At 41.8% G+C, this 19,399-nt stretch overlaps 1 protein-coding gene and 1 long non-coding RNA gene across 10 annotated transcripts in view; one reads left to right on the forward strand and one right to left on the reverse strand.

The window, feature by feature from the left end:
- The window catches only part of SP100 (SP100 nuclear antigen), a 98,547-nt gene that overhangs the window by 36,919 nt on the left and 42,229 nt on the right, over positions 1 to 19,399 (forward strand). For 4 of the 9 annotated variants that reach the window (XM_067027153.1, XM_067027148.1, XM_067027150.1 and 1 more), the window contains exons 2-9: positions 4,842 to 5,007; positions 6,158 to 6,326; positions 8,523 to 8,606; positions 9,923 to 9,973; positions 12,798 to 12,947; positions 13,387 to 13,470; positions 15,636 to 15,782; positions 16,502 to 16,585. In XM_067027153.1, the coding sequence (XP_066883254.1) occupies positions 4,842 to 5,007; positions 6,158 to 6,326; positions 8,523 to 8,606; positions 9,923 to 9,973; positions 12,798 to 12,947; positions 13,387 to 13,470; positions 15,636 to 15,782; positions 16,502 to 16,585 (935 nt within the window). The remainder of the gene's footprint in view (positions 1 to 4,841; positions 5,008 to 6,157; positions 6,327 to 8,522; positions 8,607 to 9,922; positions 9,974 to 12,797; positions 12,948 to 13,386; positions 13,471 to 15,635; positions 15,783 to 16,501; positions 16,586 to 19,399) is intronic. The other 5 variants (XM_067027151.1, XM_067027156.1, XM_067027155.1 and 2 more) reach the window with 3 other exon arrangements.
- Positions 2,246 to 19,399, reverse strand: part of LOC131750537 (uncharacterized) — an 88,280-nt gene continuing 71,126 nt past the window's right edge. Inside the window, exon 4 of the long non-coding RNA XR_010839246.1 lies at positions 2,246 to 3,790. This is a non-coding gene — a long non-coding RNA (uncharacterized lncRNA). The remainder of the gene's footprint in view (positions 3,791 to 19,399) is intronic.

Genomic DNA, 19,399 nt, shown 5'->3' on the forward strand with positions numbered 1-19,399 from the left:
CCATTCACACTGAAAGTAATTATTGATATACTGGATTATATTACCATGTTTATAAATGTTCTTTATTCATTGTATTTGTTCTTTGTCTCTTCCCCCCCCTCTTTTTCTGCCTTCTCTAGCTTTAATTTAGCATTTTATATGAGCCCATCTTAGTCTTCTATTAACATATCAATTATACTTCTTTTTAAATGTTTTTGGCGGTTGTCTAGAGATTGCAATACACATTTTATACCACTTCCCCTGTAGCACATGTACTTTATAGCAGAGTTGTCCCACTTCCCTTATGACATTGTTGTCATTCATTACACTTATTTATATGCTTTAATCATCATCTGTTCCAATCTGAGATGTTCATGTTCTCCATCTGTTACTGAACTGCCAACTTGGATCCATTACTGGATCCACTGGTTTCTAAGTTTCACATCTTCCTCATTACTGGATTACTTCCCTGTTTTTCCAAAATCCATCATATTGTATTTTCCTAAGAGTGAGTGTGTGCTGTTCAATATTATATATTGACAAAATAAATAAACAAGCTAGAACCACACTAGATGACTTAGAGAATATTTTGCAAGGTATTAATATGAAGACAAATTTGATGCAGAAGACAATTTGTAATTCAAACAAAATTATATAATATTATAATATAATATGAATAAAACCCCTGCAAGATATGGGTAGGTTATAGAAATAGGTAGATGGATTTATATGCTTATGGAGAATGTAGGAAAGAATACATGCAAGATGATTAAAATGGATTTTGCAGGAGGAGTGGGCACAGTGAAGTGAATGGAAAGGAAAATAATGATTGCATAAAAATTTTAGAGCACGTATAAACTGTATTTTTTTTTTTTTTTTTTTTTTTTTTTTTTGCGGTACGTGGGCCTCTCACTGTTGTGGCCTCTCCTGTTGAGGAGCACAGGCTCCGGACGCGCAGGCTCAGCGGCCATGGCTCACGGGCCCAGCAGCTCTGCGGCATGTGGGATCTTCCCGGGCCGGGGCACGAACCCGTGTCCCCTGCATCGGCAGGCGGACTCTCAACCACTGCGCCACCAGGGAAGCCCTAAACTGTATTTTTAAACCTTAAATATACGTATTTACATATGCATAAAGGAAATAAATAAAATTTTAGGAAAACACTCAAAATGGATGTTTGTAAAGGAAAATTTCTCAGCCCTACATGTCTGAAGTTGTCCTGATTAACTCTGCATTTTGAAGGGCTAGATCTGTTACTGATGAGATGTCTCAAGCTATTCTTGCCATCATTCCTCCATAAGTGACCAGTTTCTTAATTCTTTCTGGAATATTTTAAGCTCTTCTCTTTTTTTTAGATGTTGGCATTTCATAGTGATATACCTTGGTTTGGTTCTTTTAAAATTCATTTCTCTAAGTCCTTTTAAAAAAATCCATGTCCTTCTACTCCATGGTACATATCTCCTTAAATAATTCTCTTGATGTGGTCCTCCTCTACATTTCCTTGCACATCTTTCTTGACTCTAATTAGGTTGCTATTAGACCCCTAAATTAATCTTACTCTCCTATGTTGTCTTTCAAATTTATTCTTTTTTGTTCTTTTAATCTCTTCATTTAATTTTTTGGGAAATTTCCCCAACTTTATTTTACAACCATTTTAGTAAATCTTAGTAAATTTCCAAAAATCAATTTAAAGAAATATCTAACGCCACTATCTATTTCTCTGTTAATTCCTTTTTCTTTGTAACCAGGGATGCAATATGTATTCTCAAATATCTCTGAAAATATTAGAGATTTTGGAAGTTTCTCCTGTTTCCGACAATATCTCTGTTTCTCCTGGGGCAACTTTTTCTCTTTTTTAATGTTGTTCTTTGTTTCTGATATTGCAGACTTTATTCAAATGTCTGCTAACCTGTGGTTATCTGCTTCTACTTAAGAGGAGGCTCTGGAAATCAATCAACATGACTCACCAAATTAAATAATAAAGAAGGAAAACGATATGAATAGCTCAATAGATGCATTTGATAATATTTAACGTCTGTCCATGATAAAACTCTCAGCAAACTAGCAATAAACAGAAATTTCTTCAGTTGTGTGTGTGTGTGTGTGTGTGTGTGTGTGTGTGTGTGTGACATCATACTTGATGGTGATACTAAATGCATTTTCTCTAACATTGGAAACAAGGCAAGGGATTCCATTCTCACCATTTCTCCTCAATATTGTATTTAAACTCCTAACCAGTGCAACAAGAAAGAAAAAAGAAACAATTTTTGGAAAGGAAGAAGTAAAGGAGTTTTATTTGCTGATGACATAATTGTTTTTTTCTATAAAATCCAAAGGAAATCTACAAATATATTACTAGAATACATGAATTTAAGAAGGTCATGAATACATAGTTAATGTTTCTGAAAATCAGTTCTATGTTCATACAATTGTTAGAAATAATTTTAAAAGCAATATCATTTAAAGTAGCCCCCTCAAAGAATAAAATAACTAAGAATAATTTTAATGAAAGAAGTGTATGACTTCTATACTGAAAGCTGTAAACACTTCTGACAAGATTAAGGAAAAATAAATAAATGGATTAGAGCTCAATATTGTTAAGATGTCACTTTTCACCAAATTTATCAACAAGTTCAATGCAAACCTTATAAAACTCTAAAACACTTTTCTTGTAGAAATTGACAAATCCAATTTAAAAGATATGTGGAAAAACAAAAGACCTAGAAAACCCAAGACAATATTTTCCTAATTGACTTCAAAACTTACTATAAGTTGTAGTATTCAAATCAATATACTATTGGCACAAGGATAGACAAACAGATAAATCGTACAGCATAGAAAATCCAGAAATAGATCCATGCTTATCCTGTAAATTACTTTTTGAATATTTTCATTAATTTGGGGAAGGCAAAGATTTCTTAAATAGTACACTGAAGTTATTAGCCACAGAAGAAAAAATGATAGCTTAACCATGTCAAAAGACAAGGTTAAGAAAATGAAAGGCAAACCACATAATGGAAAAAAATATTCATAATACATATATTAAACAAAACACTTCTTTCCATAATATATGCAAACTCCTACACATCAATAATAATAAATGACAATCTAATAATATAAATGGGCCAAAGACTTGAAAAGACATTTCACAAAAGGAGATTATGAATTGCTAATAAGCATACAGAAGTGTGCTCAATATTATCAGTCATTAAAGAAATACAAACATAGACTTTGAAAATAGTCCAAATAGTCAAACATAGACTTTGAAATACAGTTTGACAGGTTCTAAAACCATTAAACATATTCCTACACAATGACCCAACAATTCCACTCCTAGTTATTTACACAGAGAAATTAAAACATCTTGCCACTAAAAAACTTGTACAAGAACAACAGCTTTATTCAAACTAGTCCCAAACTAGAATCCACCCATAAACAGATTGTGGTAGGTCCACACAATGGAATACCTTCAACAATAAAAAAGAACAAATTTCTGTTCATCCAACAACATGGATGATGAGCAAAAGAAGTCAGACACAAAGCACATGTGTTGTATTATTTTCATGTATGTGGGCCCAGGAATAGGCAAAATTAACATATGGTGACAGAAAGGACAGGAATTTCCCTCTGAGAGGCTGCTTGGGCACAAGTGGTCAGGACACAAGTTGAGGGGTGGAGGGTGTGTTGTTCTGTTCTTCATTTTTCAAATAACACAACAGTTTTCAGCACCATGTCTCCCTTGTGATCTCCACTGCTTCTTCAGGTGCTGCAGGGCACACTGGTTGCTTCTCTGACCTCTGGGAGCATCCTCCACCTACAATAATAATTAGCCATCCTCTGACCAGTTTTTGTCTTATAGATTTCGGTAGTAATCTCTCATCTGCTTATTGCCCCCTGACATTCTCCTCGTCATTGTGAATACAATCCCTTCATTAGCATTTACTGGGGGGGGGAAGGGAGATAATAAAAGAGAAGACAAATGATTCTCTTCAATCTGCAGTCTTTAATCAGAAACTTCTTTATGCAGAATTCAGCAAAATAATGTGACATTTCTTTGATGGTTTTGGGTGCTGGTAAGTGACAATAATTTTCTTCTGGTTTGACAAAGAATCCTACTGTCTTCATAACTTTTTTGAATACAAAATGTTGATTAAAACATTATCAGAGCAATAAAATAATCACCTAAGAACCTGAATTAAAGGCTCAGGTTTAAAATTACTATCACAGAAAATAGCAATTTCTGAAATTCAGATGTCTAGAAAGATTCACTATATAAAACAATAACAGAAAGATTTATATTAACACAAAGTAGAAGTCCCAGAAGAAATGACTGATAGTCTTGTGAATTTCTCAGTTTATCCATATCATATTCTTAACCACATCCTATCATTTATGAACTAGTTTTATAATACAAGATGGTATTTCTCTTAACAGTTATAGATCAGAAGAGGGGACATCTTGTTTTATTTTCTCTTAGTTATTAATTAAGAAACATTTTTCAAGGTTAGATTTTTTATTCCATTGTTTTCATTCCTCTGTTTATTCCACCTTGATGTTGTACAAATTTTAAATATTTTTAATTAAAAAATATACCAGATAAGGGGAGCTATCTTTATAATGGTTTTGATTGGGACAGACTGGAATGGACTTTTTCAGTCCCGTGCTTCAGTCTTTCTTAACCTCCTCACTTTCTTCAATTATATCATTGTTTGTTGTTTCAATTCCATTTATTCTGGTCTCTACTGAAACCACTTATTTTATATATGTTGGTTCTTCACAGCCTATCCTTTATATATAAAATGTTACAGCCTCCATATGTCTTAGAATATTGATAACCATTTTCACATGGTATTCTTCCTCCCTAGGATAGCCACAGAAAATCAGGAGAACACAGATAGCGGGCTTATCTCTGAGACTGTACTCAGGCACTTCAAAAGACATAAAGTGGAGATTTCAACTGCAATAAAAAAGCCATTTCCTTTCCTTGAGGGTCTTCGTGACCGTGAACTCATCACCAATAGAATGTATGAAGTAAGTGAGGTTTATTATGTCACAATCTGGTAAACTAGCCCCATACTAAGTTATGCTTCGATAACCTGAACACAGAAGTAAGGGCACAAGTAGCTAACTGAGGAGTGTCCTATGAGAAGAAGACCTTTTCAAGTAGTTTTGCAATTGTTCAAGTATTGTGATAAGGTAAAAAAGGAGAGGGAGAGTAGAAACAGGCATCACTGGAGACAGTCCTGCTTCTAACTGAAAGGATGGTGCTCATGGTGACCACTGATATCAAGGTGAGTAGCACTGGAGACAGGCTGCATCTGAAGCAGGTGTGCTCCACAGATGTTTAATTCCTTGTAGGAATGCATAGAGTAGAGCATAAACTAAGAATTAAAAGAATTTTAATGAATTGATGAATAATTTAAATGAGATGATTTAATGAAATAATAATTGACACAGCATTTCTTTTCAATGAACTTCAATTTAAATAGTTAGATCTGAGAACATTAAAACCGACAGGGAATTGATGTCCTGTTAGGACAAATTTGGGGGTATATGCTTGCTATTCTTTCTCCAATGGTTTTGGGGGGGGTCTTTTTTTCCATTTATTTACTTATTTACTTATTTTATTTATGTTATTTCTGGAGTCTTGGAATTTGGGTTAATTTTAGCAATGGGTGTTGTTGGAGCTACAGAGATGCAAGTCTTCTCCTTGCCCTACAAATATGCTTTCCCCATGGTCAAGTTCACAAAAGGGGAAACTTGTCACCTGCCTTCCTTGAGCCCTTCCAGGCCAAGTCAGTCTTGGTGAAGGGGCAGGAACTGTCCAGTCAACAGAATAGCTGCTCATCACCTGCCAAGTCTATTCCTAAAACATTTGACCAAGCTCTTGGAAGCCTACATATCCATTAACTTTGAACCCAATTTTATTCTTCAGAATTGCTCCTTCTTACATCTAATATAAATGAGGGTGAGGAGATCAGATTCACAAATGCGGATTTCTAAGGAGAAAGGATTTACTGTTCCACTTAGTAGCCATACAAATACACAGAAATTCTAAACCTTTATGTGAAAAGATACGTATGTATGGAAATTGGAATACATTAACCATAAAATCTCTTTCTAGGGCTCTTCTGTAACGTGGAAGTCTGTATTTATATTTTCTCCATTCAATATTTTTTAGGACTGTCAAGAGTCTTGTAGAAACCTGGTCCCTGTATCGAAAGTGGTTTACAATGTTCTCAATGAGCTGGAGAAGACATTTGACTGGTCGTGTCTGCATGCTTTGTTCAGCGAGGCCAACCGGCAGGAATATCCTGATTTAAATCACATTTATGAAAGCTTCATAAAGGGTAATTAGCTTATTATCTACCTTTTGATGTTCAAGGCCAATTTTGTTTAACAGGTATATATTGAGCTTGTACCACGAGCCATACATGGTGCTGGGTAGTGGAGATATAACAGTTAACAAAACACGTACCATGAGCCTTATCAAAGCACATGTTATAATGGCTACAATACAACACCAACCTGGAGCTCTGCTTAACTAGGCATTTAGACTCACAGGACAACCAGAGCCACAATGGCATCCAATTTAGATAGAAGGACAAATGACAGGGCAGCAGTGGTCTACACAGCAGTCCACTGAGTTCACTACTACCCATCTCAAGTTTAGCTGTGGGTGCAGGATCTATTCTGGCTGGGCAACACCAGATCAGTGGGAGTCAGTGTCCCAACAAGTCTAGAATCATAACTTTTAGGGACCCCTAGAGGGACAAGCCGAGTTACAAGAATCACCACATTGAAGGAAGACCCAAGAATAGTCCATAGATCCCAGTCCACATGTAATTTACCAGTCACAGGTCATTTTAAGCCCTAAACCCAGGGTTGGCTTAGTAACACAGAAGAAAGGCCACTTTCATCAGATTTCCAGAGTAATGAGCAAAAAAGCTAACTCAATATCAAATCCGCCCTTAAAGGAAAAATGGTTTTTAACTTTTTCTCCTCAAATAATCACAAAAGCTCTTCGCTTCCAGGGACTATTTTTGGTGCTCTATAGAACTAAATCTTGACTTTTTCCTGAGAGGTCATAATTTATACTTTTTAAATGCTGGGGCGACTGACACCTACACTTGCTGCCATCCACCTGCCCCTGGGGGAGGTTGCTGCTGCCCCATCCTGGACTCTGCTGTCTCCGAGAGCTCCAGTCAGGGGCCAAAGTTAGAGGCTGGGGACTGTTACCAGGGCGTGACATCTCTCCTATTGCCAGGTCCCCACCTCCATCTCATGTGCTGAAGCCCCCAATGCCTGCCCACAGGCCTTCTTCAACTCTTCTTGGCTTTGGGCCATTGTTCTCCTCGCACTTTTCACCTGGTTTTGCTGGGGCTTGAAGCCGTGTCCTGGGGAAGACAAAGCAGCCATGGCTCTCACAGTCCTGTCCATCTCACCCCCTAGAGGGCACTGTCCCAGGAGGTGCTCCTGCCATCAGCTCTGGGGCAGCCCGGGCTCCACTGCCTCCCATGGTGTCTCCTCCCCGGACTCCTGGCAGGGACCCACCCCCTAGGCTCCCTGGTTTATTTCCTTCCTCCTACGCTTGTTGGGTCACCTAGCTGCAGGGGCCCTGGGCTGGTGTCCTGGCCTCTCCCCGTTGAGGCAGCCTCCTGGGTCTCTGGTCCAGGAGTCGTGGGGACGTCCTGCAGTGCTGCCACAGGCCCTCCCTGCTTGCGGCTTCAGAATGTCCTTCTTTGTGGGATGTGGGCCACTATGGGAACCCTGTCTAGTAACCCCACCACACGCGTCACCCCCTCTGCTTGGTGTCTATTGGAACTGCTCATCCTCCCCAACACAATTAAGCCCAACCCTGGTCTTATCTAGTCCCATCTTTATTTTATTTCTTTTTAATATTTATTTACTTATTTGGCTGCACCAGATCTTAGTTGCGGCACGCTGGATCTTCGAGGCAGCACGCGGGCTCTTCGAGTTGCAGAATGCAGGCTCCTACTTGCAGCATGTGGGGTCTAGTTCTCTGACCGGGGATGGGAACCCGGGCCCCCTGCACTGGGAGCTCAGAGTCTTAACCACTGGACCACCAGGGAAGTCCCTAGTCCCAACTTTATAGCTCTTGGGCTTTCCCTTTTATACACACGGATGTCTCTAGGATCCTACCCCTTCTCCAGAGGAAATCTCTCTGTTTCTTCCTTACGGTTTGAACAGTTCAGTAAACACATTTCACTTTCCTTATTTATCTTGACATGTGCTTTCCCCACGATGTGAGGTTTATCTTACATAACTGACAGGATCAGAATGTTTCCACGACTCCTTTATCCTTGCATACAAGTGGCTCAGTTCTGTGTGGCAAACATAACAGCTCCCTTGCTGGGGCTTCTCTTCTGTCCAAGGATGATGGGGGAACTTTACCGTGAAGATTGGGACCCACTGAGCTCTGAGTGACCCGAGGGCTAGGAATTCCTAAATTTGTAATTTTGAGATGATGTTCCTGGTCTCTGGTGGAGATCTCTAACTGTCTTCTTCTGTGTCCTTCTCTCCAGTAACCCAGGAGAAAAAGAATCATGAAGAAAGCAATGGAGAAGAGAGGGAGGAGAGGCCTACTCTTCCACTAAGCCTTGAGCAAGGTGATTGAGACGAATACAAAAGCGATTCCCATCTGCTAAGAGGAAAAGGAGAAAGGGAGGTGGGAGCCCGAGTCCTGAGCAAACACTGAGAATCAGGGAAGAAATGTTGAAGGACCATGGAGAAGGTGGCGAGGGGTGGCTGTATGAGCATCTAACCAGAGGCTGAGTCCTGGAGAAGTAGCTGTGACAAGAGATTGTTGGCCCAAATACCAAGACAAAGGAAGAGGAACCCAGGGTGTCAGTAAGCAGATTGAAAGAGAATGACCTGGAAGTCATTGTGATTTAGAAAGACTCCTGTAGGAGAAGATCAGTGTAAAGGTGTGAAGGGCTGAGGACTGTGGGCCCAAGGTCAACGTCAAAGAGGAGACCCTTGATGATGGCAGAAGAAGGGACCGATTTAAACGTGGGGGATATTGTTCAAGAGCAGGAATATCCAAGGAGAAAGGCAGTCATATAGAGACAGAAGCGAGGAAGTGGTAGAGACGTGGAGGAGAGGATGTGGGTATTTGAGAGACAGAGGAAGAAAAAGAAGAAATGAAAGGAGAAAGGGGTCAGGGACACGACAAAAACAACCAAGTTATTAACAGCTCACTTGGTTGAACATTTATTCTGGCAGTTGTGGGATTAGTGCCATTGGATGATGTTATCACTTATGTGCCCATTTTGCAGATAAGGAAGCTGAAATCTAGAGAGACCATGTAAATAGTTGTCCTGGGGTCAATGAGCAAGGATGAACCCAGGCATTCTGAACCCAGAGCCTGTGTTTGCAACCCTGGATACTATCTGGTAACCTAAGGGAAAAGACAGAACCATGAAAAAAAACAGGGAAACCTATAAAGAGGGAAAGATACTGAAAAAGAATTCCAAGGGCTGGAGAAAGTGGAGGAGAATCAGACCCTGAATCCTCATGGAAAGGCCAAAAAGACCTGCACAGGGAGGGAGTGGGGAAGAGGCAGCAGGACTTTGCAGGAAGTAAGGGAAGGCCACCAGTCAGGGGCAGCTCTGGGGACAAAGGCAAGTTCACTATGACCATGGAAGTCAAGGTAAGCCATCACTAGTCACTGAATGGCTGGTGGAGGTCACCCAGTGAGGTGGCCTGGCCGAGGCGCTCTCAGCCAGGGTGCCGCTGACCTGTCTTCCAGTCTGTGGACTGGAGTTTGACTACAAGAGTTGGATGAGATCCACCAAGTCCAGATGGTCTCTGTATCGGTATCTGCAGGGGGTCTTAAAATTCTTATCTATAAAAAAGTGATTAGGGGAGGTTGGTACAGCCCATACTTCAATGTCTGAGACAAACTTTTAATTTTCTCCCCTAGGAACTTGGGAGAACTCATGTCAAGGCCGAAGAGAGTCCTCATCTTACGATGGTCTGTTCTTGACTCTGTTCTATGATCCTTTGCTGCTTGTGTCCCATTCTGGACTGTGCTGGGGGCGGAGTGGCTGCTGCTTTGTATCAAAAAAATCGTCGGTCTTTGCATCTGCAATTTCTCCGAGGATTTAGATAACAGAGTCTTTGTACTCTGAGTTGCCTGGGAGGGTCGATCCTTCCATGCTCCTTAAACGCACTTGCTGCCACTCCCAGAAGGCTCTGGGCCTGGACCTTTTGCCCAGGGGCCTGGCTTCACAGTTTTCTGCTCTGTCCTGCTTGATCAGGCAGCGACCTCAGTGCTTTGACGTCATGTGCCGCAGTGGCCAGTGCTGCAGCCACAGGGCGGGGGAGCAGGTGATGAGCGTTCTTCAGGGGACAGGGTACCTCCCCTGCCAGGTCCCTCACCCAGGGCCATGGACACCAATTGCCTCCCGTGCAAACCCTCTCCCTCCCTCCCTGGAGCAGAGGCCAGGAGCTGCCCTCCAAACACCAGGCAGGCGTTCGAAAGAAACCTTTGGTACTTTAGCAACCAATAACCACTGCTGACAACGCTTGACCTCCGTTAGCCCATAACACTCTTAATAGTGTTATTATTTAAAATATTATTTCCCTGAGTCTCAGTGTTCTCATTTGTAATATTAGGGATCATTGTACCATCTGGCAGGTTGTCATGAGGCCATGAAATGGAACAATGATGAGAATGCATTACACAGAATGACTGATACTAGGGATTCAGCACGTGTTTGATCCTGAGTAAAAAATACTGGTACAAAAAAATATATTGTTAATCTAAAAGATTAACCATAATGATTTGATTTTTCTGATCACAGTATACTGTATGTTGATGCAGCTAATAGTTTATTTAATCTTCCCCCAAACCTGGTAATGAGGTATATATTACTCTTGTTTTTCAGAGGAAAAAGAATCAGCTTAGAGAGTTTGGTTATTTGCACAAGTTCACCCAGCTGAGAATTGGGATTGAACTCTGCTGTGAATAGTGTCACAGCAGGAATTTAGGTGCCCATGGGCTAGCTTCAAATTCTGCCTCGCGATCTTAGGGAAGTGACTATCCCTTTTTGTCCCTCAGTTTTAACATCTCTAAAAAGGACATGATAATAGTACCTACTTCAGAAGGTGCTGGATTTTAAACAAGTCATATCAGGTAAAGCATTCACAATCATGCCCCAGTGTTCCATGCATTTGTTATTATTACTACATTTAATTATCATCATTATTTGTATCTGGTGCCAGAGTCTAAGCTTTTAAGCATAACAGTAAACTTTGGGATTTTCTTCTCTCACGGATGTCCGTTGGATTTACTGATTCCCCAGGCTGGAAAAGCAGTGATAAAAGCAATACCAACTTCTGGTCCAGGAAGATAAATTGAGGGTCATAGTTTCCCCATGCTTAGAGCACACTAGTCTATAATAAATTATAAATCTTTATTCCATGACTCTCCTTAGGAATTAAGGAACATAGAAGAGTCTCAGGGAACTTCCCACAATATGAAAGGCTCTTATTATGTAGCTTCCAGTCGGGATGCGTTATTTAAGAAAGAATGTTCTAAATTAGTAATACACTTTGAGAAAAGAGAGAACTTTCAGAGTGATTTCTGAAATCACAGTTATACTTTTACCAAATCACCCTTATTCAGAAAGTTAACATTTTAAAATACCCCAGAATGTATGAATACATATTAGCCATTCATCTATTAGTACAGCTGGTGGGAACAGGAAGGCGTGAGTGGGTGGAACTGCCGCGAGTCAGGAGCAGAGAGAAGGGATTCTACGTGTGTGTGGCGCGGGGGGGGGGGGGGGGGGGGGGAGGGCAATGAAATTCTTTAAAACTCACAGTGTGGTCTGGGGGCAACCCTGACAGGAAGTGGAATCCCAGAGCATCTGAGTGATGGCGAGCAATGAATATAAAGAGAGAAACTTCAACCCAGGACCCAAATGGTACACAACAGGCCACCAATAAGTGTGTCCAAGAGTGTGACCCAACAAGTACGGCTGGCTGTGACATGCACAGGGACAGGAAGGGCTGTGTCTCATGCCTACCAGGATGTGGCCCAAAGCATGCACCAGGGCCCACGTTCTATATTAAAACCTTGGGAAATAATTTTAAATCATGCTTTACGTACATTACTTTGTTTAGAAGAGCACTAAATGAGAAAACTCCACACTGCACTGAAAAATACGTCTATGTATTCATACATTATTGAGGCCGGTGGGAACAGAGTGGGATGGGTCGATGGAATCAATAATGAGCAGAGAGGGTTTGCCATGGGGGAAGGGCGTGTGTGCCGGTCCTGGGTGGTTCACCCAGGGACTCATTCCTTACCCTCCCCTGCTCTGCTCTGCCCTCTCTCTCTGGCCACTGGCCCCTGCGGACTTGCTTGCCAGCTCCCCTTGCCGCTGGCTCCCCGCTGGGTTCCTAACATGGGAGACACTAGCAAGAGGGTTGGAATAAGGGAGAAGCCAGGTGTTGCCCCATCACTATCTCCAGTAGCAATTCTAGGAGTGGCTGCATCTCAGCCTTGACTCCACCTTCCACCAGGCAGGCCAGCCATGGTCCAGCTTCCGCCTACCCAGTGACCTCAGCCCATGAGCCCACCCTCCGTCCCTCCCCTAACTTCCTGTTGACTGTGCTTCAGGTTGCTGCATTCCTCCACTCGATCTTCTCTGCTCTTCCATCCACCGTGTAACCAATCCCTGGATTAAAGTTCCTCTGCTTTAAAAGCTTAAAGTGGTTTGTATTTACCTGTTGGATGCTGATTGATGCCGGAGGAAAGCAAAGTATTGATGAATCAAAACATGATTTAGGTACGACCTCACCTAACAACGGACTCTTGGATCACCTTTGTGAAACAGAAGAGATAAATGCAAAGAGGAAAGATACAACCAGCGACCAAAACGATGCACTAGAAAGCCAACAAGCAAATGAACAATGTGCCCAAGAGTCTGAATCAGCAGGTAAGACTGGCTGGGTTTGCGTGAGTGTGGAATGGCCAAGAGGTCCTGACTAGTGGCAGAGAAGGAAGTAATGCCACCACTAAAGGAGACACCTATTAACAAAGAAGGGTAAAATCACACAGACACACAGAGGGCAGGAATGGGGCCTGATATATTGATGGGAGAGATCTGGAGGAAGAAAGTGAGAAAGGAAAAACTAAGAGACGGAAGGTGAAGAGTTGCAGAGCCCCACCGGGGAAAAGAGACAGAAACAAAAGTCGAACAAGTCAGGGAGAGATCGGCTCCAGAATCAATGAAGCACAGCACTTTCACGGGGTGAAGGTGGCAATATATGCAGACAGGCTATAAGTAGAAACATAAGAAGGAAAGAAAAGTCGGATGAAATGCAAGAAAATGGAAACAGGGCAAAGCAAGTCTCTGTGGTCTTTTTTATCTTCAGAGTCCTGCGAACAAGTACCTATCCAATCAAATAACGGTGATGCAAGAAAGGAGACACCCAGCCCGTTGCCTTATGAGGAAGAAGGTAATTATTTACCAATTTTCTAATTACATCTTTGTTTTTCTATGAGAGTAAAGGCTCTCCTTTGTTCTCCCATACTAATACACCCCTTCCCAATCCTAACACTGTCCAAGACACACAGCCTTCTCCACAACCTCTGGCTGATTTTAGCAGGTGTAAGTTGCAAGGGAGAAGGAGAGCTGAGCCCTTTAGTGGATGGGGTGTCCCTGGGAAGAGAACGCAAGAGGAAGAATAAGAAAAGGTGGGCTGTGGAGCACCAAATAACAAAGTACAAGAGTGAGATAGATTTTAGATAGATTGACATGGAATCAAAATAATGCCATGTTGTGGAGTTGATGAAAAGAAATAAGTTGCAACTTCCTTTTCAGAGGTTATAACAGAAACATGTAAATCATGTAAGATGTTGCAGGTCAGATGTGCAAGTAAGGAAGCTCAGGTGAAGGGCCTTTTAGAAGGAGGTGGCAGGTAGAGGGAAGTGGTGTGCTAGACAATGGCACACACAGGGAGAAGTCTGGTGATGACTTGAATGCTTAAATGAGGAAAATATATAGAAAGACAAAACTGATATAGAGGAGACATACACAGGTCATAATAATAATTAAGAAACAGGGATAGAGTAGGAGAAAGTAGGAAACGTAACAGAATGGATACATTGAAGAAGCAGGTATGGGACAGCAGGTCTAGGGTGAGACCCTGGGGCACATATAAGGATTATCTTACTCTTGGCACCTTCTTGTGCCCTAGGCACCTCCTTTGCCTGGTCCTAGACCCTGCTGGACCCTGGGGACAGTGATTACAAATGTAGAGGAAAAGAGATGAATAGAAAAAGATACAGATGAAAAAGAATACCAATAAATAGAAAAATGGGGGTAAGAGAGTCACAAAGAGAATAACTTAAAAGACAATGAATTAAAAATCGGTAGAGAGTGGACCAAACAGAGAGAGGAGACAAATCAAGACATTGCCCCATTTGAGGAGACAGTCTTCAAAAAAGAAGACACAAGGGGCTGTTCCTAATACCACTGAGAAGGGTAAGGTATCTGCAATGATCAAAATAGCGCCTGTAACCTCCTCAGATAAAAATAGGCCTCTCCTCAGGCATCTCAGCCTCCCCATGGTTTCAGTACCATCCATCATCTATTGATTCCTAGATGTACATCTCCAGCCAGACCTGGTCTCTAGACTCATTCCTCCAAGTGCTTGAAGATCTGTATTCGAAGATCTGATGGACATCTCTATTTGGAAGCTGTATCAGTTATCTATTGCTGTATAAAAAAAATAGTCCCCAAACTTAGTGGATTAAGCCAACCATGGTTTTGTCACTTCCGTCAATCCTAAATTTACACATAGCCTATGACTCAGCAGTTACATTCTTCAACAGATCAACAGAAATGCATATTATCTTCATCAAAACACATACAAAAGAATGTTCATCATAGCGTTATTCATAGTAGTCTAAAGCTTGAGCCAGCAAAAATGGATATTTTATGGTTTTATTTTTTAATGGATAATTTCTATAAAGGAATATTATATAGTGGTGAAGATAAATATACGAAATGGATACAGATGACTATCACACACATGTTGACTAAAGAAACCAAATCCACCCCTGCCCCAGAGAAGTCAGAGGGACTGAGGAAGAGAGCAAGAGTGAATGATTCCACTTATATAAATTTATATAAATTTTGAACTAGCAAAATCAATCATCTATGGTATTAAAATTGTCAAAGTGGTGGTTAACTTGAGCAAGATACATCTGGACAGTGAGTGGGGGCATCACTCAGAGGTTTCTGAAGTGTTAGTAATCTCCTATTACTTGACCAAAGTGATGGTTACCCGGATATGCTTGTTCTGTGATAATTCAAAATTTATGATTTATGCATTTTTATCTATGGGTTATACTGCAATTATGATTTTTATTTTTGAAAAGCAAAAAAAAAAATCATCAAAAGATGAGAAAAGTAAGTGAAAAGATAAAATAAAAACCTGAGAGTTGAGAGAGACACAAAGAAAGGGACCGAGTTGAACAGCAGGAAGGAGAAGGGTCGGGGTGAAGCCCCCCACCTGCAGTGGAATTACAAGGAGAAGGCTGTAAATGCTAACGAACAGTGCTTACTCCCTTTTGGAGTGACAAATTAAAATTCTTCATTCATTACAATTTGATCCAGAAGCTGAGCTACCCAACCATGGATTTCAAGTCAATTCCTGTTCTGTCCTTCTGGTGGATATAAAGAAGGAAAAGCCATGTTTCAACCCCAAAGTTGAACAGCAAACCCAAGCAAGGACCAACTGTAACCAGGCATCTGATGTAATAGGTAAGGCTGACACAGTGTGGAGCAGGAGTCACAGGACCAGGGCGAGAGGCTGGGGCAGGTCATCAGGGTACATCCAGCCAGTCCAGGTGGCCGTGGACAGAGGCAGGAAGGAGAGGGAACCAGTGCCCCGTGCAGTGAGTTTAGCAGAAGAGATTCCCCAGGAATTGGAAAAATATCGAAAGACAGAGGGGTTAGATAATAAGTATTGATGTCCAAGAGACAATTTCTAAAGCGAGAGAGGAAAGTGTGGGGGTAGAAGATAAAGAAAAGGGAAAAAATCAGAGACCCAGGGTAGTCAAGAGAGGAGATGGGAAAGAAACACATGAAGACAAAGCGAGGTATAAAGAGGTACCATCCCCAGAAAGAGAGGCATAAGTAGGGAAAATGGGCCAAGCCAAGAGGAAGGTGAAGAAGTAAAATAAGAATGAAAGAAAGAGGTAGAATGAAGTAGAGGGTCAGAGGTAGACTGAGGGTGGTGGTAAGAGGTAGACTGGGGGTGAGGGAAGAAGAGTGCTGGCAGATGGGCAAAGCTGCCCTCTGTGAATATCATCACCTTTTGTGCAGGACCTGGAGAAACCTGCAGGTCACACGCATTCAAGCACAGGCAATGGTGCCTTGAGTTAACTTAGCTTCTAGATCTTCCTAGTGCTCTAATTCTGGGGTTTCCTGCTGCGTGGGCTCCACCCTGAGATCCTAAGGGGTTTTGTTCCTCTGTGCAGTGATCAGCAGTGAGGACTCTGCAGAATCCAGTGATGGAGACGAGTCCCCAGAACCCTCCACGTCAGCACTGAGAAAGGAGTCTGGTAAGGAAGTGGGAGAGCAAGGCCTAGGCTGCAGGAATATGAACTAGAGCCACTGTTTCCTGAGAATCTTATTCTGAGCCCCTTCTGTAGCATGGTTCCAGTTTACTCTGGAATCCCATTCTCTGTCTTTATTTTACTGGACTTTTATGGGAAATGCAGAGAGATATGAAATCTATATCTGAGGATGAGGGAAATATCTACTATATATTATATATATATATATGTATATATATATATATATATATATATATACATATATATATATATATATATATATCTACTATATTGATTATGTAGTAGAAATAGGCCAGCAAAGTAATGAGTGTGTTTAAAACTACTAGCTGCGGGCTTCCCTGGTGGCACAATGGTTAAGAATCTGCCTGCCAATTCAGGGGACACAGGTTCGAGCTCTGGTCCAGGAAGATCCCACATGCCGCGGAGTAACTAAGCCCGTGAGCCACAGCTGCTGAGCCTGCACTCTAGAGCCTGCACGCCACAACTACTGAGCCCACGTGCCACAACTACTGAGCCCGTGTGCCTAGATCCCATGCTCCGCTACAAGAGAAGCCGCTGCAATGAGAGCCCCGCACACCGCAACAAAGAGTAGCCACCGCTCACCGCAACTAGAGAAAGCCTGCAGGCAGCCCCCCCCCCAAAAAAAAAACTACTAGTTGCTATGCCTATGAAGTGGTGGATTTATGCGGTGATTTCTACAAAGAACAGAAAGCTAAATACGGTTGGCAATGTGTGGTTTAAGGGCACCAACCTCCAGTGCAGTCAAAAATCTGCCTATAACTTGAGTCAGCCCTCCATACACACAGTTTGCATCCATGAATTCCACCAACTGTGGATCGTTTAGTGCTGTAGTATTTAATTTCTTTTTCTTTCTTTCTTTTTTTTTTGGCTGTGTTGGGTCTTCGTTGCTGAGCAGGGGCTTTCTCTAGTTGTGGAGCACGGGCTCTAGGTGCGTGGGCTTCACTAGTTGTGGCCCGTGGGCTTAATAGTTGTGGCTCGTGGGCTCTAGAGAGCAGGCTCAGTAGTTGTGGCACACGGGCTTAGTTGCTCTGCAGCATGTGGGATCTTCCCAGACCAGGGATCGAACCCTTGTCCCCTGCATTGGCAGGCGGATTCTCCACCACTGCGTCACCAGGGAAGTCCTGCTGTAGTATTTAGTATGGAAAAAATCTGAGTTTAAGTGGACCTGTGCAGTTCAAACCCATATTGTTCAAGGGTAGGCTGTATTCCTTTATTGGAAGGTCTTATTATCATCTGATCACAGACCTGAATCATGTCATAACTTATCCAGCTACCTAGTGTTAGCAGAAATAAAGACTTCATATAAGGCATTCTGAAACCCAAAGGATTGTTTTTGACAGAATTCTTCAACAAGTCATGGCATATACAGTGATTTTTCAAAGGACCTTTGCAAACAGTATCTTACAACAGCCTTAAGGGCTAAGCAGGATGGACATTGTAACCCTAGCTTCTAGATGAGGAAACACAATCACGTAAATGTTTCAAGGTCTCTACAAAGTCTTATGGGAGACTTAAGGGAATGACAAGGCTAGCATCCTGGATTCTGCATTATTTTCTTGTAAAATTGAAGCTCGAAATGATTATCAAAATGTTATTTCCTCAATCCTATGGGTAGCCTGAGTTGCCATAAGATCTGTGTCTCTGTAGTGTACAGATTGGTGAATTTTTGTCCCTTTCTACGTTTTAGACCTAGACAATATCAGAAACATACCTATTTATGGAAACACACTAGGAACAGTCCTAAGAAGAAAGAAAATGTTACCTGATCTTGGTGCTACAAAAGAGCAATATTTTAAATAATACACTCAACCTAACTGCTCATTAGATATATCAAAGTAAAATGTAGATTTGTTTCCGTTTTTAAGGAACACTTTTGTCTTAGTACTAGTAGGAAGACTGCTCTAGAAGATAGTCCTAAAACACATCTACGGCTCAGACACATGAGAAGATTACTTCCCAGGCTTGCGAATAGTTCAGGAGAGCACCAGGTTGGCAGGGCGTGGGAGGAGGTGAGGAGAGGAGACTCACACAAGGTCTTGGACACAAGGTTTCCAAGGCGCCCTACATGAGAAACAAAGGAAGTTTGAAAAGACAACAGAAGGGGTCAGAAGTAGAAGAGACAGAAGGGAAGGACCGTAAGGTTCAAGCAGAGCAAAGTTGCCCCTTGCATTGAATTGGCTCTAGCTCTGGGAACAGGGAACAGAGCGTCACTACCCCATGCAGCAGGCGACTTAGAAGGGCGGGGCCCAGAGTGGCCTGGGTGCAGGCCGTGCCTCGCATGGCTTTTCAAGACTTTTGCAAGTTCTCTTATGAGGGAATTTCCTGCTGAATGGGTTCCTTGGTCACATGCCCAAACCCCTCGACAATCCTGTTCCTTTGTGCAGTGACCAATAGCCTTGACTTTTTAGAATCAAGTGAGGGAGAAGGGGCCAAAGAAGCCACCTGCTCACGATTCCAATTGGCTCCTGTAGGAAGATAAGGATTGCAGCCGTGGACAGCAACTATGCCGAGTGTAAATCCAGAGCTGTTTTCCTGATGAATCTTATGTGGAGCATTCTCCACGTGCCTCGATTTGATTCCTTCTAGGATATCATTTTTCACATTTAACTTTTCTGGCCCTGTTGGGAAGTGGAAGGAGGCAAGAAGGAATTGTGTATAAACTGGATGTTGTTTAACTGGATGAGCCAGTCAATTGATATATTGAAAATGTGGCAAAAAATGTTAGTAAAATTATACCTTTTACTACACACTATCGTATCGATTAACGCTAAAGAGTGG

The sequence above is a fragment of the Kogia breviceps genome, chromosome 2, assembly GCF_026419965.1.
Source record: "Kogia breviceps isolate mKogBre1 chromosome 2, mKogBre1 haplotype 1, whole genome shotgun sequence".
Taxonomy (NCBI): Eukaryota; Metazoa; Chordata; class Mammalia; order Artiodactyla; family Physeteridae; genus Kogia; species Kogia breviceps.